This window comes from Toxorhynchites rutilus, chromosome 1 (genome assembly GCF_029784135.1).
Source record: "Toxorhynchites rutilus septentrionalis strain SRP chromosome 1, ASM2978413v1, whole genome shotgun sequence".
Classification (NCBI taxonomy): Eukaryota; Metazoa; Arthropoda; class Insecta; order Diptera; family Culicidae; genus Toxorhynchites; species Toxorhynchites rutilus.
The window spans coordinates 88,558,989-88,581,524 of record NC_073744.1 but is presented as its reverse complement, the minus strand read 5'-3'; the positions used below and the strand labels follow the sequence as shown (position 1 = coordinate 88,581,524).

General features: G+C 37.9%; 2 protein-coding genes across 4 annotated transcripts in view; one reads left to right on the top strand and one right to left on the bottom strand.

Moving 5' to 3' along the window:
• Positions 1 to 20,573, top strand: part of LOC129762583 (unc-112-related protein) — a 95,867-nt gene extending 75,294 nt beyond the window's left edge. For both annotated transcript variants that reach the window (XM_055761011.1, XM_055761010.1), the window contains exons 2-6: positions 7,110 to 7,258; positions 18,048 to 18,440; positions 18,502 to 19,079; positions 19,131 to 19,821; positions 19,891 to 20,573. In XM_055761011.1, coding sequence (XP_055616986.1) covers positions 7,110 to 7,258; positions 18,048 to 18,440; positions 18,502 to 19,079; positions 19,131 to 19,821; positions 19,891 to 20,091 — 2,012 coding nt within the window. In that variant the 3' untranslated portion in view covers positions 20,092 to 20,573. The remainder of the gene's footprint in view (positions 1 to 7,109; positions 7,259 to 18,047; positions 18,441 to 18,501; positions 19,080 to 19,130; positions 19,822 to 19,890) is intronic.
• LOC129762596 (protein lin-52 homolog) lies at positions 20,462 to 22,149 on the bottom strand. Of its 2 annotated transcripts, XM_055761026.1 has the most exons (4): positions 21,953 to 22,149; positions 21,387 to 21,464; positions 21,221 to 21,317; positions 21,025 to 21,163 (listed from the first exon to the last, which is right to left on the bottom strand). In XM_055761026.1, the coding sequence occupies exons 1-4, from the start codon at positions 21,996 to 21,998 to the stop codon at positions 21,073 to 21,075; spliced, it is 312 nt and encodes a 103-aa protein (XP_055617001.1). In that variant the 5' UTR covers positions 21,999 to 22,149; the 3' UTR covers positions 21,025 to 21,072. The 2 variants fall into 2 exon arrangements, with proteins under 2 accessions (XP_055617000.1, XP_055617001.1); XM_055761025.1 differs by having other exon boundaries at positions 20,462 to 21,163; positions 21,225 to 21,464.
• Positions 22,150 to 22,536: the final 387 nt, after the last annotated feature.

Genomic DNA, 22,536 nt, shown 5'->3' with positions numbered 1-22,536 from the left:
GTTTCTGTCCGTTTTCAACTTAACGAAAAGCGCTAATAGCTTTGGACGATTCTCTCCATCAGTAATTTGTTGTAGAAGAACCCAAGGATGTCGACATATACGTGATACATGAATCAAATGGAGCGTTCGTTGTACGGGCAATGAGAGAGAAGAGATGAACTACTGCAACTTAAGTTAACATCACCATTTATCGATAGTTCGCAGAGATATTTGCATCAATCGATAGGAAATATTTCTACTCGCGCAGCTCAGTACAAACAGTTGTTAAATGGAATAATGGTTTGCTATGCTGTATGTAGTATGTTTTACACAGAGAATAAAGATTGTTTTATCAAACACGTATCGGTATGAGCCAACAAATACACGATATGTTGATATTGTCAGACAGCCGGTTCTCAGTGCGGGCCTGCAGCACAGAACGAGCAGATATTTGTTTTTGAAGCGAAAAATTAATTTACGTTGACGACATTGAGGTTTCTATTACGAGTTCGGGGAGCGGCATTGACTCTAATGTATTTTCAAGTGAAATGACTCTTAATATGAAAATTATAAATAGAAAGTAACTTTTCTACATCTTATATGTCTATATCCAATATGTAGATCTACAGTGTCGACGTCTGCTAGCCTCCATTTAGGGAGGCATATTATTCTCTACCAGTTTACCAGGCTCGAAGATAGTTTTAAATTGTTCAAATTTCTAAATAACTAAATAAATAAAAAGTTATTTCAATAAATTTCGATGCATTCTAAAATAATATCCGACGTGATAAACAAGCGGATTTAATAATATAATTCCACAGTTCTACGTCAAAAACGCGATTGTGTTCTAGATACAACCCCTTACATTTTTTTTACACACACCAATTTGATTTCACACGGAAAAACCTGTGAAAATTCGAAAAACACACGATGAGTCACAAATATATGAACTACTTTCAACACTGAATAAAGCACATCAATAACCACGGGACTTTTTATAGGAACCGTCATTATGATTTTCCGAATGAGGATTAGCCTCAATAGTAAACATTGGCATAATAATAGATCTAGAGGAGCACCTCGAAGAAAAATATAATTCAGACTGATGCGTTCATCCCTGACTCATGTAGTAGTTATTAATGATAGTTGCCACATGTCTAGATCTGCCATTCCTGTGGTATAGTAGCACAAAATGCACACGCCTTTGCTCTCTCGTACGAACTGTAACGCTTATTAGGAGTTATCGCATACATGTATTCATTCCGCATCATAACGTGCCTTAGAGCATACGAACGAATAAAACAGAGCTACCACGATGCTGTTGTTTATTTTCACTGACTCTGTATATAATTCTTGCAAGATAGATAGTGCACATAGCGCTAGACGCCCCTTATGACCATACAAAGGCTAAACGCGAAGCTTCAGGAAACGTATAGTTATTAATTTAAACAGGAATGCCAATATATTGCTACACATGCAAGTGTGCTAGATGGAATACATTTCAGTAATAGCGTTGGCGACAGACTGGTAGCGCTCAGTGCAATTTCTGTATGTTTAGTATGTCGGCAGAATGTGAAGGCCACATGGACGGGAATCAAATGGTAACAGATTATAATTGAGGCAGGCGCTTTTCAGTGGCGACACGCCTGCGATTTTAAGAATCTGATTTTCATTGATCTGAACTCTCATCTGTGAAGAACACTTTTTTGTTATGACATCTGACAGTATCCTGGTTTCGGGCACTGCATTTTACCCGAGACAAGACCTGATTACTGGTTTTTGGTAGATGTAGTCGAACAGAATATCTTCAAACATAGTTCGGCAGTGCGAACAGTAAGTTTATGTTTGAATATTATTGGAAACCAATTCTAACAAATTTTACAGTGGTTAAAAAGTGTTTTTTGTTTATTTACCTTCGTCGGTTATTACCAGAATCAACTTATCAGCAGCTGGTTCTGAATTGATAGAAAATGTCTATCAATGAAATTCTAGCTCTCTAATCGCTTCACAATTTATTCCTTGACGCTAAACTCCTATCATTGCCAATTTCGCTGCAATATAATTTTAAACAGTTCCTGATCAATCAGATTCTTCAAAATACTATGATTTTTACTCCGCTGTACCAAAAATAGTCAATAAACTCCATCTCACCGTTGAAATATTCAATTTTTTTCTTAAAATAAGTTATATATGAAATATAAAAATTATTATTAGGTTGGGGTAAAAGTAATCCATTATTTTTGCGTGAAATTCAAAACTTTTTTCAATATGTTTCGGATTGTTCGATTTGGGTCAAATATGCATCGTTTTCTTGTAAAATTTGTTGCTATAATAGAGGAAGCTTCATCATATCTCTCACATAGAAGTCTTGTTTCTAATTGGCGGAAAACTCTAGCAATAGGTTTTTACAATCTTCTCTTGATCCCAATTTTTTATTATTCAGGATGTTTTGCAATGCAAAATGACACTCCTCCCCCTCTCTAAGAGGGGACTGCCATACAAATGAAACACAAATTTTTGCACTATTCGAGAATTAATCAAGCAAATTAAACCAAATTTGGCATGTGGAGGTTTTGGGGTGCAATAAATATTTCTATGGTGGTTTGACACTCTTCCTCCCTCCCTAAGAGGGGGAGGGGCTGCACTACTCTAGAATCAATCACGCAAACGGAATCAAATTTGGCATGTGATGTTTTAGGGAGCAATAAATGTTTCTATGGTGGTTCGACACACTTATTCCCTCTCTACTGCCACACAAACGAAACACAAACTTCTGCATAACTCAAGAAATAATCAAGCAAATGGAACCAAATTTGGGATGTGACGAGAGATCGAATACCTTTCTCAAGGCAATGGGGATGGAGGAGTAATATTATGGCTAAGTAAAGTTTTCCAAGGGCCTTTTTGAAGGTTGGAGACGAATGAACTGAACAAGTTTAAAGTCTCAAGCAAGGAAATAAGGCAAACTTTCAGTATCGTTCTGTATTCAAAGCAATGAATATCGCTTGTTCTTCCTTGTTTTGCGTCATCACATGTCTTCGTTTCGGATTGAGCTGCGACCAAATTACTCACTCGCCAGTCTCTGGCATTGCAATCATTGCATCAAACTGACGCCATTGCATTAAGGTTCTGAGCTACACAATTGTGTTGAGAATCATCAAGCTAGGCTATCGTCAGCTCACCAAGAAAATATTTGTTCTGGAATTTTACCAGTAATTTGGTTTCGCATGACGGTAGGAAAACTCTCTCCACAAAGAATGACAGCTAAGCTAATCTAGACTGGCAATATTAACAGAAAGGGCTTCTGTTGAGAAGAGCGCAAAACATCGATATATGGATATTTGTATGCGTACGTGCGTGCTTCATAACCCGTACGTAAAATATTGCATCTTCGCTACGCTGAAACCTCATCTGTAACTGCTCCCGTGTGAATTGGCCATGTAACGATGCAACAATCGTTTAATTTTTAATGCTATGTTTGACTACTGTTTGGTGTTGCAAATTATGCAGTCGTAATGATAAATATAAACAAGGAGAGGAGATAGCGGAAGGGAACGCTAGGGTATTGGTAATGAATCTTTGCTGAGGCAAATATTCAGCCTTTTTTTCCAGCCTATGGTGAAGCAGGTGTTAAGGTTGTGCACTAAAAAATTATTTTGGGAATACCAAGTTATTCAATTAGTTATATTAAGTTATTAAATTATTTGGACTCACGTGCCAGTCACAAAACTGCTTTCAACTAGGATTGCATTTGATAAGGTTTATTTCGTTTATTAATCACCAAGAAAGTAAATGTCGTTCTGAAATTTTGTATGTGATTTGGTTTCGCTTGCCAGTAGCAAAACTTTATGACAGCTGGGCTTATCTCGAGCATGTATTGTTCTGCGAGCACAAGAATGAATCATCAAACAACTATCGTCAAATAATTCTACAATAAAAAACATTTTAGGGCGATCAAACTGGTAAAATGGTTATTTCAAAATTTTCGTAGCGTTATAAAATAATATCCGCAGTTATAAACAAGCGACTTGAATTAAACTACAGCGTAGTTCTACGTCAACAATGCGGTCGTGTATTGAACACAACCTCCTATAATTTTTTCTTAAATTTTGCTTCGAACTATACATATAACCAAAAATTTCAACCCCCATTTTCAAATAATTTAACCGCCGGTCGTTTTCAGACAGAACGAATATACGAGGGTCGTTCAAAAAATAAGTTTCAGTGCCTCAGAAATCGCTAGGACAGAAAGGCTCAGAAAGCTAGGACAAAAAACAAGGTGATTTTCGTAATCTACGTTTTATTTTCTGTTTTTACATAATTGTTCGAGGCATTTTTCATAGCGTGGCACGAGTTTTCTATTCCGAGCGCGAAATGCGTAGCATCCAACTTTTTGAAGTACGATGTAACTGCGTCACGGATTTCTTCAGTGTTATCGAATCGTTGTTCGCTACGCTACGCACTTTGCACTCTGAATAGAAAACTTCTTCAAACTTTTATAAAATATTTTCGTTATTTCTTTAAACAACTAAAATATTCTATAGAAATAATTTATATGACAGAACAACGTTTGCCGGGTCAGCTAGTATAATATACAACAGATACTAAATGCTGAAATTCAACATAGGGGAGGCTGAATTCAAACAAAGGAAAAACCAGGAGTAGCCAATTGAAACCGTTTGTAAATATGAATATTTAAAATGTTTGGTTTTCTCATATTCATATTTATCATATTTCTTTCTTTCCATACTACCTTTTCCTTTCCTTCTTTTTCTATTTTCATTCAGAAATAAAGCCCGAACCGACGTTTTTTGCAAGGATATATAAAAATGGTTCCACTAATAGGCGCAACGCGAAATACAAACGCGATGATAAAGGTCACAAAGAGGCAGTCACCCTCTATTCCTATCAGATTAGCAAATGCGAAGATAGTATCATTTGTTGTATTATAAAAGTCTGTTTGTTCCACATGGAAGTCCTCTACCATTATCTTCAATCAATCATCAGCATTGATGCCGGATGGTTTTTGAATTGTTTTGATTCAGCACGCGAAAATAAATGCATGTGTCTCCACAGTCATGTTTAAAAAAAATATAATATATTAATATTAATTATTTTGTAATGCGTTGTATGGAAAATATAATAAAAAACCTTTTCCTATCTAGTATCTCTGTTAAAGCTAAGAACGGAGAGAGACAAACCAAAACGAACTGACGTCATATCACGAAGAGCGGGAGACAGATAATTCTTTCAACTCACACAACTCACACTCTCTGCAGCTCTGCCACTCCACAGCTCATCAGCCCTGCAGCTCAGCAGCTCCAATGTGAGCTGATGAGCTGCGTTTTTTTAGATTGCGAGCCGATCCGAAACCGATCATTTTGATGAAGCGATTCGGATGAAAAACTCGTGAGCGGATGGCACATCTCTAATGTTTATATAATCGGGTCTTACAAGCGACAATCGCTTTTCCTGAAGGCGACGGTAGTGACATTTTTTGATCCCCAAAATAACACCACCATATGAGTCGTTCAGACCGATAATACGATAATACGTCAAAACCTCTGACGAATTTACGCAAAGCTGAATCAGCTCATGCGACACCTACATTGCAGCTCAGAACTACAAAAGTGAGGGTAGACCGAATCGCACTGGAAATCGCGATTCGGTCGTGATTGTTTTTATTAATTTCTATTCAAAATAATTTTAGCCATTAAATGTCATCAATGAATGGTAAAAAAATATATTTTTGTCTATTTGCAACGGTCTCAACACGCGATGTGACCAAAGTCATAGTTAAACTTCGAAATGTGTATGTTTGATAATGAATATAGGTTATGAGTACTAACATCCGGACATTTTTCAAAAGCTCAAACTGTGAATAATGACGATGCAATCGATATCATGCCAAGTTGGTTGATACAATTGATTATGTAGGGGATTCCTTTCGACCGATACGAGAAGGATCTGCAATATTTGAAGCGCAACAAATGCCACACATCATTTACCTAGTAAAAAAATGTAAATTATAATTCGTCATATGTTATAAATGAAACAATGTAAAATGATGATTTTCTAACCTTTTCAGCGTAGAAAGAATACTTGAATCCGGGTAATTTGCAGAAAATTTCTGATTTTTCAAAACAAATCAAACCAATTCCATACCAAAAAAACAACACATCATCATTTTACTCGCTGCACCATCTGGTTGGAATTTTAACGTAAATTCGTCAATACCGCTGATTCAAAAATTAAGGAACAGAACGGAAAAAATTGAGGAGCTTTATAATAATTAGAGCATTAAAGGTAAATGTCATTTCAAAGAATTAATATGAATGTGTGTAGCCAATGTTGGACTACATACACGTTATCTTTCGAATTTCTAATCAATTGTTTTTCAATATTGCTTTCGTGCTTGTAATTGTCTATTTCATTTTTTCTGTCCTATATACATACTTGCTTTTTACTCAATCATGTTATAGCTGATGCACTTGTTTCTACGAGTGAAAATGTCCACACGGCACGTATTATATCATAACAACATTGCACGGGAAATGCAAAATGTACATATGAAAGTAAATATCACAGTCCATTAATTATGTTTATAAGAAGATACAAAACGGACCGCATCTGTTTCAACCGGAGGTCGTCTGTTCTTTTTTTCCTGCTAGTACATACCGACGCGGGATGTGATGTATTTTCTCCACGTTCAAGCGTTTGCGTGTGTAATGTTTCCCCATCATTTCTTGAAATAGCCAATCTCACTCTCGTCGCTACTATTGGGACCATTATGTTAGCGTTAGACGAGAAGCCAGTTGCAAAGCGAAGTAGACGCTATGTGACCTTGATATGGGTTTGAAAAATGAACGCAATCGAAAGTTTAAAAATTATGTTTATTGCGCTTGATAAAACTTAACTATCAAGTATCACATAGGAAGCCTTTTGGGGTCGATTTCTCTCTAACTAAACATTGATACATTAAACATTATTTCAATAGATGGCGAACACGAATTTACACTTGTTCAGACAAATATCCATGCATATATTTTCTTTATGAATTCGCACAACGGAGGTTTTTTGGTTTTCCACTGTCAGCCGACTCTTACTGAATTTACTTTTTTCTCTTTCAGAAACTCCAAAGGATTGGTCTGATCACGCATTATGGTGGCCGGCAAGAAACATGTGGTTGGCCAGAACCAAATCCACCCTGGATCAAGTCGGACTCCACGCCGACGCTCTGTTGCACTTCACGCCTATGCACAAAACTCTCAGAGTACAGGTGAGCAATGATGTTTCATCGATTATTTTCCAATGATTCAGGGTATGGAAAAACGAGAAGACTACTGTTGCCAGAATAATGTGATAAAATGGTACTGAGCGACGGACAATACTTTCAATGGCGTGTTTTGAGGGGCATTACGTCTAATTGGAATATATGGGGGTAAAATGAAAACCTAAACACAGAACATACAGGAAAAAAGATTTCGAATGCTTATAACTCGAACATTTGCATCAATTGATAAGAAATATTTCTACGCATCTAGCACAATTAATAAAATGTTATTTTTTCTGAGATAAGCAATTGAATAACTACAAAATTTCAATTTTTCTTTAGCAGCGTTCATTTCCCTCGATGCCTAATTCAGTGCAAGAGGTCAAGGATTTGACCACTGTAATACAGTGGAATTGCAGAAGCATCATCCCTAAACTAGATCAATTTAAATTTTTAGTTCATAGTTCTAACTGTGATGTATTTTCCCTCTGTGAAACATGGCTTTCTTCAGCCGACGAGCTGAATTTCCACGATTTCAACATTATTCGCCTCGATCGAAATGACTCGTTTGGTGGCGTACTATTGGGGATCAAAAAATGTCACTCCTTCTATAGAGTCACTCTCCCATCGATGACAGGCATTGAAGTTGTCGCTTGCCAGACACAAATCAATGGCAAAGACTTCTGCATTGCCACGATATATATTCCTCCAAGAACCATGGTCGGCCGCCATCAGTTTTTTTATATCATCGAGGCATTGCCGGAGCCGCGGCTAATCTTAGGTGACCTCAACTCCCATGGAACAGCATGGGGGTCACACTACGATGACAGCCGTGCCACGTTGATTTATGATCTGTGCGACAACTTCAACATGACAGTTTTAAATACAGGGGAAGCAACTAGGATAGCCAACCCTCCTGCACGGGCAAGTATGCTAGACATATCACTTTGCTCTTCTTCGTTATCCCTGGATTGCACGTGGAAGGTAATCCAAGATCCCCACGGTAGTGATCACCTGCCAATAATTTTATCGATCGCCAATGAATCAGGTTCTCGTGAGTCAGTCGATATTGCGTATGACCTCACGAAAAATATTGACTGGAGAAAATTTGCAGAAACAATATCTGAAGCACTTGTTTCAATGCATGAACTTCCTCCACTCGAAGAGTATAACTTTATATCGAGTTTGATTTACGAAAGCGCACTTCAAGCTCAAAAGAAACGTGTTCCTGCTACCACTTTCCGACGTCGTCCTCCATCACTTTGGTGGGACAAGGAGTGTTCAAAGGTCTACCTTGAAAAATCATCCGCTTTCAAAAAATTCAGGAAAACTGGATTAGTGGAATGGTTTCGAAAGTACCAAGCTCTAGATGCCAAACTAAAAGGTCTGATTAAAGCAAAAAAGCGTGGATATTGGCGGAAATTCGTCAATGGTTTGTCAAGGGAGACCGCTATGAGCACTCTTTGGAATACGGCTAGGAGAATGCGTGGCTGGAACCATACAAATGAAAGTGAGGAATACTCTGACCGTTGGATTTTCAAATTTGCAAGAAAGGTTTGTCCCGATTCCGTTCCTGCACGAAACGTCGTACGCGACATTCCGCTCCAATGCGATTATGAGAATTTTTCGATGGTAGAATTCTCAATTGCCCTCCTCTCATGTAACAATTCAGCTCCGGGGTCGGACAAGATTAAATTCAACTTGTTGAAGAATCTTCCCGACTTGGCGAAACAGCGTTTGCTGAACTTGTTCAACAAGTTTCTGGAGCTGAATATTGTCCCGCATGACTGGAGACAAGTGAGAGTGATAGCCATACGAAAACCCAACAAGCCGGCTTGCGATCACAACTCGTATAGGCCGATTGCAATGTTATCCTGTATTCGTAAATTGTTAGAGAAAATGATTCTACTTCGTTTGGACAAGTGGGTTGAAGCGAACAATTTGCTGTCAAATACGCAGTTTGGCTTCCGCCGAGGTAAAGGGACGAACGATTGTCTCGCGCTGCTATCTTCTGAAATCCAAATCGCATTTGCTCGTAAAGAACAAATGGCTTCCGTTTTTCTCGATATCAAAGGGGCATTTGATTCAGTTTCCATGGAAATTCTCTCAGAGAAACTTCATAATCGTGGACTTTCGCCAATTCTGAATAATTTCCTGTACAATTTACTCTCAGAAAAGCACATGTTTTTCAATCATGGCAGCTTGAAATCTTCTCGATACAGTTTTATGGGCCTACCACAAGGCTCCTGCCTAAGCCCCCTCTTGTATAGTTTTTACGTCAATGATATGGATGATTGTCTAACTAGAAACTGCACGCTGAGACAACTTGCAGACGATGGAGTTATTTCCATCACCGGTACTAATCCCGCCGTTCTGCAAAAATCCTTGCAAGATACCCTGAACAACCTGTTCACGTGGGCCCTCAAGCTGGGTATCGAATTCTCTACGGAGAAAACCGAAATGGTCGTTTTTTCTAGGAAGCACGAACCCACCCAATTCCAGCTTCACCTATCCGGTAAAGCGATCAGGCACTCGATGTTTTTCAAATACCTTGGAGTATATTTTGACTCTAAATGTACCTGGGGAATACACATTGCGTATTTGAAACAGAAATTCCAGCAAAGAATCAATTTTCTCCAAACAATAACCGGAACATGGTGGGGCGCCCATCCAGGAGACCTCATTCAGTTGTACAAAACAACGATATTATCAGTGTTAGAATATGGCAGTTTTTGCTTCCGATCAGCTGCCAGGATTCATATTCTCAAGCTGGAGAGAATACAATATCGTTGCTTGCGTATAGCAATGGGGTGTTTGCATTCGACACATACGATGAGTCTCGAAGTCTTGGCAGGAGTACCCCCGCTTACTCTTCGATTCACAGAATTATCCTACAGATTTCTCATCCGTTGCAAGATCATGAATCCATTGGTGATTGATAACTTCGAAAATCTACTCCAACTGACTCCTCAGTCAAGTTTTATGTCTTTGTACCATGATTTCCTTACCCATGAAGTGCACCCTTCACCGGGCATCTCCAACCAAGTTTGCTTCCCATACTTTTGCAATTCCTCTGTCAATTTTGATCTGTCCATGCGACAAAAAATCCATGGAATCCCAGATCATCTACGCTCCGATTCTATTCCGCCGATATTTTCGGCAGAATATGGGAAAGTTAGATCTGATAAAATGTTCTTTACTGACGGTTCATTCATAAACGGGTCCACTGGCTTCGGCATCTTCAATGAAAATTCCAATGCCTCTTTCAAACTCAAAGATCCTTGTTCCGTGTATGTCGCTGAACTGGGTGCGATATACTACGCACTAGGGATCATTGAAACACTGCCCATCGACCATTATTTTATTTTTTCAGACAGTCTCAGCTCAATAGAGGCAATTCGTTCAATGAAAGTTGATAAACGCTCATCTTATTTCCTAACAAGAATAAGACATCTATTGAGTGTTTTGGTCGAAAAATTATTCAAGATTACCTTAGCATGGGTTCCCTCTCATTGCTCGATTCCGGGGAATGAGAAAGCGGACTCGCTAGCTAAGGTGGGCGCTTCAGAAGGCACACTTTTTGAAAGGCAAATTGCCTATAATGAATTTTTTCACATTCCTCGTCAGGACACACTCGTTAGTTGGCAGCGCATGTGGAGTGAAGATGAGTTCGGTCGCTGGTTACACACGATTATTCCTAAGGTTTCGACGAAAGCTTGGTTTAAGGGATTGAATGTAGGTCGTGATTTCATTCGCGTGATATCTCGGCTTATGTCCAATCACTACAACCTAAACGCGCATCTCTATCGCATTGGGCTCGCAGCAAACAATCTTTGTGATTGTGGCGATGGCTACCACGACATCGAGCATGTTGTCTGGTCGTGTATCCGGTTCCATGCTGCTCGCTCTATTTACTAACATTTACTAACATAGTTATAAGGCAAACATTGTCGAAATATTGAACTCCCGGCCCCGTCAGGTTGACGCCATATGAGCCTTAATAAAAATATATATTTTGGATAAAAAAAAAAAAAAATTTCAAGCGATATATAAAAGCCCTAACTGCCCCGTTTTGATTGGACCGATTTACGGTTTCCCCAACACATACATCAAAACCAAGATGTCTGGAGAAATTGGGAATTCAAACGCATTTTCTCACGGGTGCGCGAGAGCTGCCTGAATTCGATGTTATTCGGTATCGAGGAAAAACTATAATCATTATAATTGTAATTAATGTGTATGGAGGACCAGACGAAGACCTTTTAAAAAGGCCATAGATATATTCGATTTATCATTTTAATCAATTGAATCTTAATGCAATATTAGTAGCTACAAATGCTCCAGGGCGCGTTGCTTTCAACCGAGTTAAACGTCGGAGTCAGCAGGGACAATACTTCCTCATGATCATGAGGGGCCCGGAACTGGAAAAGAAATATTTTAAGAGATTTTGCAGAGGATTCGTTAGCTGATGTGTGGAATAATCTAGCGAACGATGGATTTCCCGTCAAAGCAGAATATATTAAGTCCGTAAGCTCCCTAATCGAAGAAGCGGAATTAGTACAATATTCAGCCGAGTGGTTTGCTTGTTTGTTCGAACATCCCAGTACCTTTTACAAGTAGTGAAATGTAACGACAGGAACTGCTGTATTGAACCAAGGAGTAGTTACTTTTGTGTAAATAAACATCAATTTATATCAATTTATATCCATGTTCGACTTAGCTAAACGCCAGATGGTTTGAAAGCACCATGTGAGCATTAATTTTCCGTCTCTGTTCGAAATTCCATGAACTTGTCGAAGGTTCTTCCGAAATCACTTCTTGCATATAAGGAACTTCCATTTGAACATTTGATTCTGGCCTGAGCAGTTGTCTGATTTTTACGTTGATATTTTCATTACTTGAAAAAAGCTAAAGTATATGAAAATTTTTCAAACGACTTCGACTTTGTTTACAAGTTATGTTACGTTACTTAACTCTCCTGCACTCGCGTGCAAAATCATAACTCGTATACTCGCGCACGGTGTCACAGACCGAAAGTTGAACTTCTGTGTAATATAGCTATTGTGTATTTTTCAGGCTGTATTGGTATTTATTTGAAGAAGAGGGTATAATTTAATGAAAAAACGCCAGAAAATATTTTTTCTTTAATAGTTTTAATAGTCATCTAATTTAGCTTCCTCAAAACAGACTTTTTTCCTGTTATTAATTGAAAATAAGCAACTGAATATAATTCATGAAAGTATAAAGAGCTATAAAATAACATAAAAACGTAATAATCGTTGGTGGTTTCTTTGTTGTAAGAATCAGACCATACCATAACTGCATGCACGAGACAAACATATTTTTAAATTTCTTGCACTTGTAGCGTGTTTTTCATGTTTTCTTTTTTCGAAGAGAAGAATGTATAACGACATTTTAGATAGTTGCCAGATGATAAAGGTTCTGGAATATGAAGTTTGCATATTTCTAATATTGATGTGCTCCCTTGGCCGAGTGGTTAGCGTCATAACTAACATGCCGGGTGTTCGGGTTCGATTCCCGTTCTGGTCGGGGGAATTTTTCGTCAAAGAAATTTCCTCCGACTTGCACTGTGATCACGCGTATTCTAGAGCTTGCCACTCAGAATGCATTCAAGGCGTGTTATTTGGCATAGAAATCTCAACTAAGTACTAATAAAAATGACGCAAGTAATACTACGTTGAGACGGCGAAGTTCCTCTAGGTACGTTAGTGCCATTGAAGAAGAAGAAGATATTTCTAAACTAAGGTAAACTAAGAATAAATTCCTTTTTTTATGAGGCATAAAAAGATGATATGAAAGGCTTTCTAGGAACTTCCTGCGACTTGTTTTCGTGTTGATATTGTTCAGCCCAAATATTATGAGAAAATGTCCCCGAAACTGTAACTTTAAAACATAACCATAAGTCACCGATTAGTTTATAGTTTGCAGTTTACAATTCTTTCACAAGTGTATCGCAAAATTGAGTGTACAAATGCTAATTGACGATACTTTCTATTTATTTGGTATAAAATATTTTGAATACATTGATTCTTTTGATGCATATTTAACTTATGCATATGAAAATCCGAGAAAAGTTTTCTGCTAATTGTTTATTCGTAAAAATTGAGAATAATCTCTATTCTAGGCATCGCAAAATTGAGTTTACACCTTAATTTCCTCCGAACAAATTAGTCTTGTAAGTAAGTTTCTTTGCGAATTAGCGTACTTTTTTCATCAGTGATTGGTGTCAACACTTAACCATTGCTTGAGAAGTGTTGGTTTTGTTTTTTTTTTATGTTTGAATTTTGTTTTATCAAAATGGCAAGCTAGAGGAAAGAAATAAATATTGTTACACGTACAATGATAATAAGTATAAATTGTCGTGGAAAGACATTGCAGGAAATAGTAGTTGCTGTCGGAAGAACCCACTCTACAGTAGAGAAAATCATAAACAAGTGGAAATATGAAGGAACCATGGAAAATCTCCCGGTAGAGAACGCAAACGGACCCTATCTTCTGATGATGAACGGGTAATTGTTCGCATATTACGAAAGAATCCTAGAACAAACATTTCTAAATTGACTACCGAAGTGGCCGGCATCATTTGGAGACCTGTCTGTGCAGACACTGCGAGCAGCGAGCAGCATACAGGAACAATCTGAGAGGTCGTGTTGGTCGTGAAAAGTATTACATCTTAAAGGTGAACATGAAGTAAACGACTACAGTTTGCTAAGGCATATGTAAACAGACCTAAGGAGTTCTGGAACAAGATCTTTTATACGGATGAGCCGAAAACCAATATCTTTGAATCGAATGGAAGACAAATGACGTGGAGGAAACCAGGATCGGTGCTTCAGATTCAGCATTTAGTTATAACAGTAGAACAAGGCGCGGGTAGTCAGATGATGCATTGTACATTGGCGGCTTCTGGAACTGGAACCATGATGTTTATCGATTCGGCGATGGACAAGATGGCTTAATTGATCTTCCTGAAACGTAACCTGCAGTCTCCCGTTCAGAAATTCGGTCTCCCTCGTGATTACTACTTTCAACAGAATAATGACTTGAAGCAAACTGCCTTCGTGGTGCAGGAATGCCTGCTTTATTATGTCCCAATCAACTCAAAACACCTACGGAATCACCGAACTTGAACACTATTGAGTATATATGGTGGTTAATCAAGAGCCATCCATCCATCAAAATCCAGGGAACGAAGCGGAACTCAAAACGGCGATTACGGAGATCTGGGAGGTACTTCCGTCTACAGTGACCAAAAATCTCGTCTTGGTGCTTGCAGGAAGTGCTGGACGCTAAAGGGGGCCAAACCAAATACTAGGGGTTTGATTTTTGTTATCTATTAACTTTTCTGAACTGATTTCAATTTTCGTTTAAAGAAAAACTTGAACTGTACACTCAATTTGCAACGTCTTAATTGGAGATTTTTTGTTTGTATTTTAAACATGAAGTAGAAATGTGACCATTTTAATTTTTTCTTATTACTACATGAGAGTAAAATGGATCGATTTTACGATGAATATAAGTCGCATTCAGTTATTTCTTTTTTAACCCCGAAGAACTCAACTATAACAAAACAGTACGAATTGTATACCCAATTTTGCGATTGACTGTATGTCCACTCACTCTGTCAAACTTCTTTAAGATTAGATGATGATCTTGCTGCTTTGTGGCATTGTAAACAAACAATGCCTCAATTTGGTGACTACCATAAACTGCATGATTTTCATATGTGTGTGTGCAGGCGCTGAGCGTAAACGAAAGTTTTTGTATTTTTCAAGTGTCAAGTTTCTATAATACCAGCTACTTTTTACATTGTTTTAGTTGTTTTGATCAATAAATTTGGAAAATGCCGAAAGGAAAAGTGGTCACGGAGAAAGAAGAAAGACAAATCGATGCATTTTACCAAGAAAATGTTGATATCAGAGAAATTACTCGTCGAATTGTCCGATCCTATCCAGTAGTGCTCAATTATTTGGAGTATCCTGAAGTATACGGTAAGAAGGAGAGAGCTCCACGTAAATTGAAGCTCTCTAAACGGAATAAGCGGGAAATAGTTAGTACAGCTTCAAATACCTCAAAATCGCTTATACAAATGAAGCAATATTTCAACTACTCGGGTGACAATTCGTCAAATTTTGGTGAAAAATCCTCACATAAAGAGGGCTTAAAAGGTTAAACCTCCTCATCTTACATCCGGAAAACCCAAGATAGCCTTCACCTCTAAGGGGAGGCTGCCATACAAATGAGACAAATTTCTGCATAACTCAAGATCTAATCAAGCAAAAGGGACCAAATTTGGTATATGGAGGGTTTAGAAGGCAATAAATGTTTCTATGGTGGTTTGACACTTCTCCCCCTCCCTAAGAGGGGGATGCATTACTTGAGGATCAATCAAGCAAACGGAACCAAAATTGTACATGTGGTGGTTTCAGAGGAAGGGGGGTGTTTTTGCATAACTCGAGAACTAATCAAGCGAATTGAACCAAAATTTGCATATGCAGGTTTTGGAGAGCAATTATTGTTTCTATGGTAGTTCGACACACTTACCCCCTCTCTAAGAGGAGACTGTCATAAAAATGAAACACAAACTTCTGCATAACTCGAGAACTAATCAAGCAAATGGAGCCAAATTTGGGATGTGAGGGTTTTTGGGTACGAGAAATGTTTCTATGATGGTATGACACCCTTCCCTCCTCAGGAATGGAAAGGGAGTCCCATAAAAAATACACATATTTCAACCAAACATAAATTCAATTCGCACGATATGTTCTATAATTACATATTGACAAGTTTTGTTAGTCCATTTGATGTTTGCGCCAACGAAATTGATCTCCGTTCGAAAGTGGAAATGGATTTTAATGTGATAAAACACACTCCGATATCATCTTCTATCTATATAAATAAAAATGGATCGCCGAATGTATTGATAAGAGCAAATCTCGAGAAAAGAAATTGTCCGATATAGGGCTGTCTTTATTCTATCATATTTTCTGTATCAAACATTTATTCCATGTAACGGAGAAACATGTTTATTTGCAAGTGGTTGAAAAACCTTGAACGAGAATTGTGTCTGAAAATAATCTGATATTATAATGACGAGTTTTGGTACTAGGAATTTTATAGTAAAGCGTAATTTTAAAGGATAGATAGAAGATCAATCAATGAACAGTTTGGAATTTATCTTGCATTACTTATTGTTACATAGGGGAAGAGGGGGTCCAAAAACCGCATTTTTGACGTTACGTAATTTGTGTACCACGCCTTAGACCGACAATTTTAAGAAAAGCCTCGTACTGAAAATTCTTTTCTCTGGCACTGGCGCAAATTTGGTTTCAACTGTCATGTCCAATTCCAAGTAACGTATCAATCTGTGGCCGTAAAGTAAAACTAAAAACTAGAATTGGGTTATATATTGACATAACCGCAAGGTAGACGTAGGACTACCGCTGGCTCTGTAATCATTTGTTTGAAATGGCATCTGAATTAACTCTCAATGAATGAATGAATAATTATTTCTAAAGATTGTTGAAAGCTTTCCATGTTAGTGTGTGAGTGGATGAGGATGAGTATGAAATTGTTATTAAAATGAAATTCAACTATTTCGAACTTTTTGGTGGTTCAGAAAGGAACCGTTGGGTTTGCGTGATTTTGCAAAAGCAACTGATGAAGTTTGATACATAATTCCATTTTGTTCTCGTGAGAATAACATACGAGAGTTTTCATGACCACTCCACGCGGAAGTAGGATAAAAAATTTTAATTGAACACATTCCGATCAACACAAAAGCAATCATCACCAATGAGATATATTGTTATGATTTCAATAGCCTGTTTTCAATTTTTTAGCTATTGAAACAATTGTTTAGACAATCATATAGCTCATTGACATTTTATCTTTCGAATGAAGTGATTATTGTACCACTCCATTCAGCCGGTAAAGAGGTTGTCACATTTTGCGGATTGTGTCGAATCTCACTCTAACACCTTGCCGTCGCGAACTCTCATGAGCATAGGTATATAGAAACAAACAAAGGTAAATAAAAACATTTTTTGAGTTGAAGTGATAGGATTGAAAAGATAGTTGAATAGATTGATTGCCTTTAGAACGAATTACGAAGTTGAAATCATAAATACGACTAGACTGCATAGGTTGGACACTGTAGCAGATGACTAAACGGATTTTTTAATACAACACACATTATCAAACCGGAAACCTTCAAAACCTTGCACCCCAGCATCACTCTTTGAACTTTGAACTTACACCCCGGTACAGAAATGAAAGTCGTAGTCTTACGTCAAAACCTGTGTTCCATTTAGTGACAATATTCGGTTAATTCTTTTCAAGCAACCACTAATTCATATACGTAACTTTTCAAAAATAATCGTCTGAGCTCCAAAGTCGATCTTTCAAGACATTCTCCTAGTGCTAAACATGTGGGCAGTGTAATGCCCACTTCAAATATTAAAAAAACGGTGCTCGGTTGATGATCGAATTCGCGTTGGCGTTAGCAGCGCGCGTGAGTATCGATTTTTCTGGCCTTTTTATGAATGAAGCACACTTCTACATTCAGATACAACTTGTCAGGCTACCACGCTCTAGATAAATACCTGAAAGAAATGTGTCCGTTGACCGCTGGCATTTTGCAACAAATCGTCATCGATAAACCATACTGATAAATAAGGCTGTCATGAGTAGGTGGGTTGTCGTTACCCACTTAGGTGATTAGAATTTAATCACACATTCTCTCTCTCTGTCTATCTATATTTTCTGCCCACAGATGCCAGATCTGCGATATCTCGATTGCCGCGTAGATTACTCCACCAAAACCTTTGGAGCCGTTGTCGCCCTTTGCAAAGATCTAGGTATTCGATATCCAGAGGAACTATCATTGTGTAAACCATTGGAACCAGCGCATTTAAAGAAAAATTTCGCGGATTTGCCAAAGAAGAAAATACCTATCGAACAGAATGGCAACGGTGGTGATTTTGTACAAGTGGCGCCAGATACCAACACATTTATCCCGACAACAGCAGCTACCTTTCACGGAAGCACAGGGAGTCTCGATGGTCCCACAAATAGTGGTCCGTTTTCTTGTGCACCAGTACAGCATCCACATTATGCAACTAATAAACCGGGACTTCAAAGTACACCAATCAGTTCCCCAACCGGAGTAAGAATTGCAACTAACATGGCGAATTTGTTACAGTTTTATTAATATTTTTTTCTTCTAGACTTTAAAGCACAACTACACCAATGGGCACACATCTTTCAACGAATCGTCATCCAGTCTCGGAGACGCAATCGATAATTTAGCTTACAGCCCATGTGCACCTAGTCCGGAAGCTCGCTCACGCTTAGTCAAACCCAAAACGCTCGTCGAGCGAGCGCGCATGAACGTAGGTTGGTTGGACTCGTCTTTGTCGATTATGGAACAAGGCATTCGTGAATTCGACACACTTTGCCTACGCTTCAAGTATTATACATTTTTCGACCTCAATCCCAAATACGACCAAGTGCGCATCAACCAACTGTACGAGCAAGCTAAATGGCAGCTGTTGAATGAAGAAATTGAATGCACGGAGGAGGAAATACTGATGTTCGGAGCACTTCAGTTCCAGGTAAATTTGCAAAATGAAGTGCCACAGCCGGATTCGGGAATTGACACATCAAGCTTGGATAATGCAGCTGATGATGATGTGGATGCGGCATTACGAGAATTACAAATCACGCTCGAGGGTCCAAGTAATGGACATAACGCGGGAGACATCACACATATACCGGAGCTAACCGATTACTTGCGGTTTTTAAAGTGAGTAGCCCTCAATGTCCGACTTCCATTTCATTTCATTCTTATTTACAGGCCAAAAAAATTCACTCTGAAAGGATACAAGCGTTACTGGTTTACTTACAAGGACTTACATTTGCATTTGTACAAAAGCAGAGACGACGCTCGATCCAATAATTCGCCACAGGTTTCAATCAATCTGAGAGGATGTGAAGTCACCCCGGAAGTCAATCTATCGCAAAATAAGTTCAACATCAAACTCGAAGTACCGCTGGAACAAAACTCCAACAGTGAGATGTGGATTCGTTGCGATAACGAGGAGCAGTATGCTAAATGGATGGCTGCATGTCGTCTAGCGTCGAAAGGCCGTTCCCTAGCTGACAGTTCATATGACAGTGAGGTTTCCAGTATTAAGTCGTTCTTAAGTATGCAAAAACCCGCGCAGGCTCCAACCGTTGCGATCAATCCGAATAATATCGATCCCAGTGAATACCTCTCGCCTAGATATGTGAAAAAGCTCAGAAATAAAGCAGTTATGAGAATGTTGGAAGCTCATGCCAATGTTAAAGATTCTTCTTTGATCGACGCTAAGTTGAAGTACATTCGGGCTTGGCAAAGTCTACCCGGATTTGGAGTTACGCTATTTGTGATTAAATTTGATGGTCACAAGAAAGAGGAACTGCTGGGAGTGGCCAGTAATCGAATCATGAAGATGGATATCAACACGGGCGATCACTTAAAAACATGGCGTTATAACACAATGAAGGTAGAATAGTATATAAATATCTCTAATCGATGTTATACAAAAAAAAATACATCCATTCTCCATTTGTAGGCATGGAACGTCAACTGGGAGATAAAATGCATGATGATTCAATTCCAAGGCGAGAGTATCGTATTTTCTTCTTTGTCGGCTGACTGTAAGGTCATACACGAATTTATCGGCGGCTATATCTTCATGTCTATGCGTTCAAAAGAGACAAATCAAACACTGAACGAGGAGCTCTTTCACAAACTAACAGGCGGCTGGAACTAAATATTCCAAATAAACGGGAACAGATAATTTACTAATTTAAAAGTTTTATGATTGTTCTAAAACTAACCTGCATGTAAATAGTATTTGTTTCAAACGTAAATTTATAATTTAACAGAAAGGAATGAAACTACGAAAATGTATATCGTAGATTTTACACATAACAGTTGTGCTAGAATATTATCAAGTTGCTTTCATAGTTTGAAATCGTACGACAATTCGCACAGAACATGAATTCGTTATTGTTAGGGTCGCAAAAGCGCACATGTTAACATGCAATAATTAGAATAACTAATGTTTTTTTAGAATTGAACGCGCAAACTGAAATGCCAAAAGTGTCTTTTACAGATAACGGAAAAATAATACGCATTGGTGTCGTTCAGGTTTAATGTATTTACGGCATTACAAACTTACAAATAATAAAGCTGCTTCACGTTTTTTTTCTCCAAAAAATATTCCTCAAGAGAATTTATACAATTTTCATACATTCACGAATTCATTTCGTATCATTCTACTACAATATACAGTAGAGCACCTTCGAATTATACATAAAAACTAAAAGTACTTTTCTCAAAGAAACCAATTTTAATACAAGGGCCAATAACAAAAGGAAAGTACAATAGAGGCCCTATGGTGCGAATGATGAAAACTACTCCACGAATATTCGGGGCTCTACTGTATTTCTAAATCCATAGTTTTTACCTGATTGATTTATTTGTAAGGCTTTATAAAACCAGAGTTAGCCTTCAAATATTACTAAAGCAAATTTCCGAAATTCTATCACGACCATAGGAATTATGGAATTGAAAAGCGGATGTTCAGTCAGCAAAAAGTTATATCCATATTATCAATTGTTTTAACGAAATGTTCTAAATCTCACAATAAATGTTCTTTCTACAAAAAAAAAGTTTTATTCATCTATTTATTGACTTTGATTATTTTTTCCTGCTTGTAAAAATATTCAGATATTTCCCTCGAGTCATTTCATTTGCTTCCTGCATTCCTAGTTGATAAGCCTGATCGTAAAGCTTTTTTATTTCGGCAATGATACCATTGGTTGAGAGAGCACCCAATTCTGGAGAAGAGTAAAACGAACATTAAACCAACCGGCTTATTTTCCATATGGTCTAACCTACGGTACATAGAATTTATATCGTCTTGAGTTAAACCTTTGGTCCATGCAGGTGGGGAAAAATCTACGCCGGGTGTCGAGACGTCTGTGCCTTTTACTGGATCAAAAAAAGAAAGTATATACAATTGGAAATTCCGTAACAAATTGAGATTCGGGTGCAACATACATTTTTCAGGCCATAGTTCTGGTGATTCTCGGTCAAGTTTCTCTAAACTCATTAGGTTAGATTCTTCGTCATCGGTTTCTGTAAAAAAAATGTTTCCGAGATATAATAGAAGTAAAGACATGTGTCTCGACGTTGGTGTCCGATAGGTACAAAAGATGCAGAAATAGCACTCAAGCGAATATTTAGGATATTTTCGGTTAAAAAATCCCTGAAAAAGCAAGACCGGAGAAGAACAGCACATATTTATCCTACACAACTGTTTTGACTCAAATTTCGAACACTTCATTTTAAAAACTAAATTTACTGAACATCAATGTTCTTTGATTCCTACAAATGTTGTTATACGGAAGAGTATACCCTGAAGAATATCGGGGTTTTAATCATTCAATTTTTTATAACATTGATATTCAAATAAATTTAGTTTTCAAAATGAAGTGTTCGGAATATGAGTCAAGACGGTACTTCATTCGTATAACAAACACAGAATATTGTCATCAAACTCGTATAATTCGTAGGAAGAATGGACAACTATTTTTTATCAAACATTTCAAGCATCGTGCAATTACCTTCTTTTATCAACACAGCGGACTTTTGTTCGTCGCTGTCGGTCATTTCAGTAATCTTTCTGGAATTAACAAACGCCCACAAAAATACTTCGGTAACTGATATGCTATTTATGCGTTGATGATTCACAATAACATAGTTCCTTCAAAAAAGTCTTGTTATTAATTCATAAAAGAGAACACGAGTTGTCAAATTTACGTACACAACACTCAAGGTAGTGAGACATTCCCCTAAGGTATGCTATATTTTGTATTTTACACAACTTCAACTACACACACAGTAAACAAAAATTAGTAGAATCAGAATATTAATTTGAAGCCGCCTTCTATTCTGTTTTCACAAAACTAAATTAATTGGAAAAACGAATTAGAAAGTGTTAACTATTTTCGGTACTTTCGTATTAGCGTCACCGGAGCCGTCGGAAGCGGCGGACTTTCGCAAACAAACCTGTGTTCCATCGATTACCCGGTTAGTTTGAAACATAGGAGAAGATCCTTTAGTTAGGTCCGGCATACGTTTGCCCGGTTGAATAATTGCTATCTAGTGTATTTCGGCTCCGGTGACGCTAATACGAAAGTACCCTTTT